Below are 10,000 nucleotides of genomic sequence, written 5' to 3'. Positions count from 1 at the left end.
CGGCATCAAAAAAACACTTTTACTTCTGCATAATCTCAAACTACTACTTCTACACACACACACACACACACACACACACACACACACACACAGACACACACACACACACACACAGACACACACACACAGACACACACACACACACACACACACACACACACACACACACACACACACACACACACACACACACACACACACACACACACACACACACACACACACACACACACACACACACACACACACTGAAGTTAAGCTCCTTCGAAATGGCCCTAGAGGGGGAAAGGGAAGAGTGCTACTCCTATTGAGGTCCAACACTGTGATGAATAGCAGATACAGGGAGGAGGTGGAAAAGTTTTGGGAAAGAGGAAGTAGATAGATCGGAAAAATGTTGCAAAAGTTGAAGTTGGAAGCAGGTGGAGGAGGGAAGGAAGAGGAAGAGGAGGAGACGTGTTTCCAGGAAGGAAGAGGAGCAACAGTATCAGGGAATGGTAAAGGTGGAAGTGAAGAAGGAAGGAAGGAAGGAAGGAAGGAAGGAAGGAAGGAAGGAAGGAAGGAAGGAAGGAAGGAAGGAAGGAAGGAAGGAGGGAAGTGTAAGGAAGGACAATGTCTTTGTTAAGGTTTTGGAAAGAGGACAACATTCTGTGTCGATTAAATATATATTTAAAAACAATGAGTTATTGGAGAAAGTCTGGGGAGGAGAAACATTGATGCTTTGTGAATATGAAAAAGTAAGAAAAGAGAAAGACATTTGGGAAAAATGAATAAGATTGAAGTAAGATGTGGATTTGAGAGGAGAAGAGAAAGAAAACAAATTGGAAAGACGACAAGGAAGTTCAGAGAGGACAACAACCAATGGAAAACATAATATAAATTAGGATTAAGACGATAAATATCCGAAACAAAAGAGAAACAAATACAAAAATGACTAGGAAGAGGGTATATGTTAACTCTTAGAGGATCGAAGAAACAGGAAAAGTTTTAGGAAGTAGGAAGGATGGAGAAGGAGAAGGAAGGAAGCGTCTTAGGAAAGGGGGGAAGGAGGAAGTGGGGGCATCAACAACCATCTTTCCCCCTCCCCAGATGGTGAAAAGCTGCAGAGCGCGCTGCACTCCGCCGTGCGTTTTGTTCCAGCCACAAAGTGCCCAAAGCACCGATCCGTTCCGAGCCAAAACAAGCCAAACCGGACCACGGCGTGCGTCCCCCTTTACGCATCCCCCGCCTCCAACCACCACCACCACCACCGCCGCCTCCTCCTCCTCCTCCTCCCCGACCGCCTTTCTGTGGCAATGGAGCCGTAACCAACCTCTTAACTGAGCCGAGCGTGAGAAATAGCGACGGACACAGAGACAGCTGAGAACAAGCGGCTATGGAGGAGAAGCGCAGGGAGGCTGGAGTCTAGACAAATTAAAACACACCCGGATTACTTTTTTGCAACATTTTTGAACTCTAGTACCGCTATAAAAGCAGGGATTTCCCGGTTTTATTTTTCTCTCATCTCTATTATATAATTGCACGGTGAGGATGCAGGGGAAGGAGAGGAGCTTCTGCACGGGATGCTGGAGAATAACGCTGCTGTTCTGCGTCCTGGCTCTGCACTTGATGCCGCTGTCTGTCCACGGTAAGAAAACTGCCCTTCACCGTGCACTGAAATCATGCAAACAAAAAAGCTTCCACTTTTCGAAAAATGTGCTTCAAAATTGCTGCAGCAGCATCTGAGGAGCCAGGGTACCTACACACACTCCCACAGGGCAGCCAGAAAGGAGGTCAGTGAGCCTCGGATTGTGGGTTAGCAGGCGCTGCACACTCAACTGGTCTTGATAGATATTGGATAGTAACATTATGTGACATTATTCTGCACTTTATATTGGTTTTTAAATCTCCCACTCAATGCAAACTGAGTATTCAATTGGATTTTGGAGAATCTGTCCTCAGAACATTTGAATAATCCACATTTTGGATGGACAGTGGAGCAAATATTGACTTAATATGATACTGTAGTTATATCACAAGATTAAAAAAATAATCTTGCATTGATATAGTGGACACATTTCAGAGCGAAATCACTATAAAATACTCAGTCCCTGCAGGAATATTTGTCACAGGAGACACAAACTGAAATTAGGTCACAGTAAAGACACATCTAAGCCCTTATGGATATTATAGAGACACAAGAGGGGGTAACAATGAGGTCAATTTAAACCCATTGGACCCTAGACGCACTGCAAAACATAATGGAAATAATTCAATTATTGTGAGACCCCAAAGAGATATCTGCAGACGTGAGTACAGAATGAGTTTACTATGAGCTCAATGCAGGAAAATTACACAACATGGCGGGTTAAAAATGACAATTTAACTCCACACACCACAGGAAACACCGGTAACACACTACTGAAGCTTTTTTCAGCAAAATCCGGTCACTAAATGAACACTATGGATTATTGCAGTCACATTTAAAGCCACAGTCGGAGGAGAATTTACAGAGATGTGTGACAGTGACAGCGTCCAGCCGATGCAGTAAAGCAGATCCCTGGAGGCACACTGGCACTACAGCCACACAAAGGCGAGGATTAGTGCCGGGGGGACTTTATGAATAATGCATGAAGGGATGTGGATGGACATTCTGATACACAGAGGGGGAAAAAAACAACCAGAGTAAACATAAAAAAAAGTCATGGAGGCTTTCTTCCCCTCTCTGTCTCTTTGTCTGAGATTCATTGCACACGGCGAGCTACATTACTGTCAGATTAATAATGCAGCAGCGTGCACGGGATGAAATCAGTCTGGCGTTATAATCTAATATAATCTGGTTGATTCCTTTCATTGCACCGGGTACAATTCATGCAGTGTGATGTCAAGGTGAAGCCTCCACTAAATAATATGATGTTTTTTTATGGGTGTTTTATTTGGAGCGAGAACAATTCCTCCAGGAACGTGAGGAACGCTGCATAATCTGAGCCAATAATGATTGTGCACACTGACCAGTTTATCATCAGCTATTACTTTGGTGTTCCCTTCAAATGCCACAAGTTTAGGGTTTTTAGGAGCAAGTGGATTTATTCCCGATTTACCAACGTTTTATAGAAATGTAAAAAAAAATGGTATTCCAAGCAGTTTCATAGTTTGTAGTGTAATCCACATGCATACTGTGGCAACATTGTGTAAATGATTTGGCCTGATCTCCCTTAAATCAAAGTTTGACATCCAAGAAGTGGAAGAAACTATCGATGCCATTGGGTGTTGGTTGAATATGAAGCTGCATTCAGTAGGTTAGCTTAGCGTAAAGAATGGAAACAGGTGGAGACGCCTAGCATGGTGCCAAGGTAAAAAAAAAAAAAACACCTACCACATTTTTTAATTTCACTTATTAACAAAACGTCCACTTTGTAAATGCAAAAAGCAGGCAGCAAATGTTCCGTCATTCTGCAGTTGGTTTGGTTTGGACATTTCCCAGTCAATGCAATCTTATAAGTAAATTGGATTTTGGAGAATTAGCTTAGCATAAATATTGGAAGCATGGGAAACTGCATTGATAATCCAAAGGTTAAAAAATCTACCTAATACCTTCCAAATGTGATTTATTAACATGTAGTTGGTGCTGCCGCCTCACAGGAAGAAGACCAATTAGCTCTTCACCCCCCCCCCCCCCCCTTAGGGATGTTTGTGTCACTTTTCATGGATGCTGCGGGGACTTTGTGTCAGCTTGACCTCAGGTGGATATTTAACAAAAAGAGGTTGGCAGATCTAGTGCAGACGTCTTAAAACAACCTTGGGCTAACCCTCCTCCTCCACCCCCTTCACACACACACACACACTCATCTTCTCGCTTCACCGGTGGAGTGTGGAGTCGGCAGCTTGCCCCACATCTGTGAACAACGCTCAGACGACCAAAGCTAACCGCCCCGACTTGACATCAGCCGCCCAGAATACTGTCAGTCATTTCCTGCCGGCTTTTTTCTCCGGTGGCCATTTGCAATCCTCCTCTTCCTCCTTCAGTGTGTGTGTGTGTGTGTGTGTGTGTGTGTTAATACAGATGATATGCCGGTGTCCCTCCCTTACTCCCTTCCCCCATGCACCGTTAAGCTGGTAGATAGGTGATTGGCAGACTAATGGTTTCTAAACTGAAACTCATGGACATACATGCCCTTCTCCTCCTCTTCCTTCGGCCTGCTGACACATATCTGCATGCCGGCAGATAATCTTTGATTAAGCCAACCCCCACCATCCCCCCCCCACGACTCCACTATCCAGCCTTTTTCATTGCAGTGTGCAGAAGGACAAAAAAAAAAGAATAAAGATTACCAATCATAAAGACTAATGTCGTCCGTCTACAGCTTCGGTTTATTATTGGTGAACAATGGCTTTTTTCTATTCGCTGTCTCTCTCGCCTCTGCATCGCCTCCGTCGCCATGGAAACCATGCACCATCCCATTCACACCAGCTGGCAGCACAGTTTGTGCATATCGCCGCCATAATGTGTTCACGCTTAGAAATTTCATTAGGGCTCAAAACGTTGGCTGAGTTTTGGCACACGATGATATGAGCGGTGGCTCTACGCCTACAGACCATTGCTGTGTGTGTGTGTGTGTGTGTGTGTGTGTGTGTGTGTGTGTGTGTGTGTGTGTGTGGCCTAGCATTACTATACTTGTGGGGACCTAAATCTGTTTACACAGTCACGTGTGGGGACTCGCCTCCCTTATGGGGACAAATTGGAGGTCCCCATGAGGGGAATCATTAATTTTAGGGTGAAGACTTGGTTAGGTTTAGGCATGTGTTGGTTACGGTTAAGGTTAGGATAAGTCTCGAGGAAATGCATGTAAGTCAATGTAATGTCCCCTGAAGTGATGTATACATGTTGTGTGTGTGTGTGTGTGTGTGTGTGTGTGTGTGTGTGTGTGTGTGTGTGTGTGTGTGTGTGTGTGTGTGTGTGTGTGTGTCAATGGGTGTAGTCCATCAATACTCTAGCTCTAATTTCTCGATGATATCATTTCCCGTATTGGTGTATTCATTATTTCTGCAGGATGATTTCATGCTCGTTGACTGTGTGTGTGATTTGCAGCAGATGTACACATTTCCCTGTCGGCTGTGCAAACATCTCTGTTTTTACTCTTATAATGCAAGAAGGAAACAATGTACTCTACATTTCTTAAAATATTGCCTGAAGCGGTCAACGGGAAGCAGAAGAAGTGACACAACAAAGTCTGTACATGTTAGATCATCTTTCTAAGTGACGGAGTGACAGACATTTAGAGCAGCCAGGAGTGATGTCTGAATATTCATATTTCATTTTGAAAACTTCTCAATCTGCTGAGCATCATTTAAGCAGAGTGACACCAAAAGGAAAGACGTTTTTTATCCGGCTGTACTTTGAATCTGATAACAGTTACTCATTAAATCATACATTTTATTGAGTGCACATATTTGGGACCTAAGTTGGGATTTTACCAAGTATACATTTCCGCAAGTAACGTACAATTTTGAGGTACTTACTCTTCGGTTGAGTACTTTGATTTTGTATTTCAATATCTTCGCATTGTGAAAGCCGTTGAATGAGTATATGCTCTTCACTCTACTTAATGGAGCTCATTTTCAGGCCAAAAAAACAATGATGCGAGAAAAGAAAAAAAGAGACCAAATGCCCAATAAACAGTTAAAGATGAATTTAACTGATTATAACGGAAGTGTTTTAAAATGTTTTTTATATATTTTGCTGAATTTATAGCATTTTTGTAAATTCTCCGGCCAAGATATCCGTGTAGACCATATCTAAAATTGGGACAGCCCTAATACATTAAAGACATGGTCATGGTTAAAGGATTAACAAACAGTTCAGACAATTTTCAGTTAATGTCATTATAATGTCAAGTAATTTATTTTGCAAAAACTAGCAGATATGAACTTGTTTTTGCAAATAAACTTTATTGACAGTCTCTTCTCCATCAAACCTTTCTCGTAGCACTCATTTGGGATCTGTTGAACTAATATGTCCGCCATCCCAGATTAATCTGATTGTCGGGAACTACGTGATCCTAATCTCATTTGTAACATCCTCCCACCTGGATCTGCTGCAGGCCAACATCAGCATGCGTACTGATCAGTGTGTGTCCACAGGCCTGACCCCAGCTGTGTGTGTGTGTGTGTGTGTGTGTGTGTGTGTGTGTGTGTGTGTGTGCGGGCGGGCGGGCGGGTGGGTGGGTGTGTGTAATATACAGTACGTGTGTTTGTGCATTTCAGCCTCCTCTGAGGTGTGCAAATCTTTGTTTTTCACCATTTTAAATATGTGATAACAGACCGTAGTGAAATGCAATGCAGTACACTAAATAATTACTGAAGGACAATTTAGATTAACTTGTACGTAAAGGTAGGGTAGGTAATTCACTTTCACAGAAACGCTTTTTGTTATATTTCATGGAATGCTCTTAACATCCCGATAGCAAGGAATATATTAAATGCTTTGACAAAAAATCCATTAAAAAATATCATCTCTTGAAGCCGTAGCGCTGTAAAAAGCACGACCAATCATCTGAGCCGGCCCGGCTAAAGTAACTGGATGGCCTACCTGCCTGTCAGCCTTCCATCTGTGCACAAACTTATCTCGTGCCCTCATTGGTCATGTGCACGTTCGTGTGTGTTGGAGGAGGGGCTCTGTAAGGAAGTCTGAAGGAAGGGGCAGACTTCTTCCGGCTGCATATTTTCAAATTCTTGCGCACTCGATCTACTTTCTCCATTCTTATACCCTACCTTTAACTTGAGTATTTTCATTGTATGATAGATTGTTCTTCTACTCCACTACATTTTCAAGCCAATATTGTACTTTATACTACACTACATTTTTAGAACGCTTTGGTTACTTTACAGATTCAGATTATAAGTAATACAAAATATGAATCCACTAAAAAATAAACATTGGCTGCTTCTACTTCTTCTATAAAAAAGATGCTATTCTATGTGCAGCCTCTGGACAGTTAGACACATAACAATCAACAAACACTTAAGACACTTCTTAGTGTCTATCCCTCTTCCAATTATAAAACAGAAACACGTGTGAAAAATAAAGACACCAGCTTCAAGCCTCTCCACCAGTTACTCAATGTCCTCCTGCTTCAAACAGCTGTTAACCCTAAATAAGTCCAATTACCCTTCATTTCACTGTGAGATATTTAGTGTACCGTTATGGTCCAGCAAAGTGTGACTGACTGACTCTCATTGTAAGCTCTGTGTGATCAATAATAGTGAGCAGCCTGTGCCCTTCATGAATCGATTTATTTAAGTTGTGTGATGACTCAAAAACTCTGCCTGGCAGTGAGAGAGTAACTGAGGTTACAAATACGATGAATCCACGTGACGCGTTTCCATTGTGGTTCAACAAACTACAACCGAGGCCATGTGGAGAAAATCCCTCTTCTCTTTTAGGGCTTTAAAACAAGTGATACTAATGACTTAGTTATTGTCTAAACTTTATACATTGTGCTACAGCATTAAAGGTCCCATGGCCATTTCTACTGATCATATTTCCATTGTTGAGGTCTACTAGAATAGATTTATATTGTGCAATTTTCCAAACTCACATTGGTTTCTCATACAGCATCTCTGTAAAGTATGTGTATTCACTCTCTGTCCTAAACGGCTTGTTTGAGCTCCTGCACCCCCCTCACTGTGAGCCCAGTGTGCTCTGATTGGTCGGGACGTTGCGAGGCTCGTTGCTGCTGCGAGGAGCGGACAGGTTTCCGGGTCTGCGATACAGAGAGAACAAGCGAAACTCATCTTGAGCACACACACACACTCACAGCCGAAGTAAAAACAATAAGTGTGGCTTGATATTGAGTAAGAAAAAGGTTTCTAACGCTGTGAGAATGGGTCTGCGGAGAGCATTTCTCCGCCATCCCAACTCGTCTATTACCAACCAGGGAGCTCTATGCAAGTCAATGGGACTCCCTGTTAGTTAGCCAAGAGATCCTGGTGTGGGAGGGGCTTCGCGGATTGGTCCATTTGGGCCAATCCCGGCATTTGTTGTTGATTTGGGTGTTCACACGTCACAGAACCCAGGAAGCCAACTATGGAAAAAGAGAAATGTCCAACGAGGCGTTCTGGGGCAGCATAGACAGGTCTTCTCTGTGTTAGAGTTTTACTCGCTGCAGGGTGTACTTTGAGGGTTTGTGACTCTGCAGACCGTTTACATGAAGAAAAACCTTCATAACACACAAGGGGACGGGTGATAACCGGAAAAGCATGACATGGGACCTTTAAAAAGTCGAACTAATGTGTTTTCGACTAAACCTGACGCCTCTTGTAATTGTAATCGACTTAAAGGTTTAAATTACAAAATGCTGCTAATAATTTTCATTCAAATACAATAAAATCCAGGATGTTACAGAATGTATTCACTCTTGTAGTGCTCTACTACATACACATTAACACCGACTCACAATATATATATGTTTCACAACAAATTAAATATGCTTATACTATGTGATGCAGTATGTTACTATTCTGTTAATAAAATGGACTCTTTTCCAAGAGCCGTTCTGCAGATTGATTGTTTTAGCTTTTGAATTTTCATTTTGCAGTTTTGAATTAAAAACTGTAGTTCTTAGTTTGAGCTATAATCTTACATTTGGTGCGTTTGCTTGTAATAGAGTACTTTCAGACTGTATTTGACTTAGTAGATCTGACCCCATTGCTTCAAGGACACTATGTATATTACGTATATAAAATTCAGTCAAAACATGCACACAGCACATACAGCAGGATGAACATATGCTACAGTGAACCCTCTGAACCCTGAAACTCTCAGTGCTGTTCCTGTGACTTTAAAAGATTCAATTCAAATGCTAATTGGTCACATGCACAAGTGAGAGGCTCTTACAACAATGCAACACACTTTAACATAGACATGTAAGGGATAATGTGCAGCGACGCGGTCATTATGGGGAAAAGAACACCTTCATGCCGATCTAGATCCCTCCGCTTCGCGTCGGGCTCCTGATCAGCCTGTCGGTGTTCTTTTCCCCATAATGACCAAGTCGCTGCACATTATCCCGCTTATTACATGGCCACTTTCTCAACAAAGTAACGTTATGACTCCCACTATTAATTGAAATGCTTTTATGGATTTAGAAAATGATGTTATTGATTTAAAAAATAGTTGTATTGATTTAAATTGACATGCATCCGCTAAGAAAATAGTCCGTTGTTACTGTTTGAACTAACGTAGCAACGGCAGGAACTGCTTCGATAGCGTTTTTGAGGAGCTTTTTGATTACAGATTTGAAAACATTGCTGCTTGCTTTAAAGGTAGCACAATTCATTATGTCAAACCTTGGAAAGTATCTAGATATCCCTGCCCTAATGCCAAAGGAACTGGCAACTGAATATGTTTTGCCGTTTAATTTCTATGTCTGGACCGTTGCGTAAAAAGGAGGATTTCTGCCCGTTACTTCTCCTCTGTTTTCTTGTCGCTCTTGTCTTGTCAGTTAGAAAAACTGTATTAAGTTAAATCGAACTGACTTGTTTGTTTAGATGTGAGCGTCCTTAACAACGGTCAATAAGTCCTTGACAGCGGTCTGTCTGTTCGGTATTAACAGCGTGTCACGTGTTCTGAATTGACCAATCAGAATCGAGTATTCAACTAAGCCATGTAATAAAAAGAAATAAAGTAGTGCAAAAGACTGAAATACAATGGGTGACTGCAATACTTTGGGAAAGTTATCGTCCTTGTACGTTTTTGCATACGAATCTGAGTCAGAGGTAGCTTCATAAAACTCATCTAAGTCCTAAAATGCAAGTGTCCCTTCCTGCAGGTGCTTCTCGTCGTCCTTGTCAGCGTCCAGGTGTTTTCCCCTGCAGGTGTGACAGTTGTCCGGGGTGTCATTGTCTTCGTCCTCTTCGCTAGTCGTTCAGAAGTCTTTGCCGCAGGTGGAGAAGGTCGGAAGTTTCCATCGCCAGTCTGAACAGTGCCGGCTGCTGCTGTCCTTCCCGCTCAAAGACGAAACAA

The 10,000-nt window shown here is 42.3% G+C and overlaps 1 protein-coding gene across 13 annotated transcripts in view; it reads left to right on the top strand.

Moving 5' to 3' along the window:
* Positions 1-582: 582 nt before the first annotated feature.
* Positions 583-10,000, top strand: part of cspg5a (chondroitin sulfate proteoglycan 5a) — a 55,579-nt gene continuing 46,161 nt past the window's right edge. For 4 of the 13 annotated variants that reach the window (XM_079640076.1, XM_079640077.1, XM_079640075.1 and 1 more), the window contains exon 1: positions 585-1,624. In XM_079640076.1, coding sequence (XP_079496202.1) covers positions 1,528-1,624 — 97 coding nt within the window. In that variant the 5' untranslated portion in view covers positions 585-1,527. Of the gene's footprint in view, positions 1,625-10,000 lie in introns of all 13 variants that reach the window. The other 9 variants (XM_079640080.1, XM_079640079.1, XM_079640072.1 and 6 more) reach the window with 5 other exon arrangements.

The sequence above is a fragment of the Notothenia rossii genome, assembly GCF_949606895.1.
Source record: "Notothenia rossii genome assembly, chromosome: 7".
NCBI classification, from domain to species: domain Eukaryota; kingdom Metazoa; phylum Chordata; class Actinopteri; order Perciformes; family Nototheniidae; genus Notothenia; species Notothenia rossii.
This window is presented reverse-complemented; position numbering and strand designations above follow the sequence as displayed.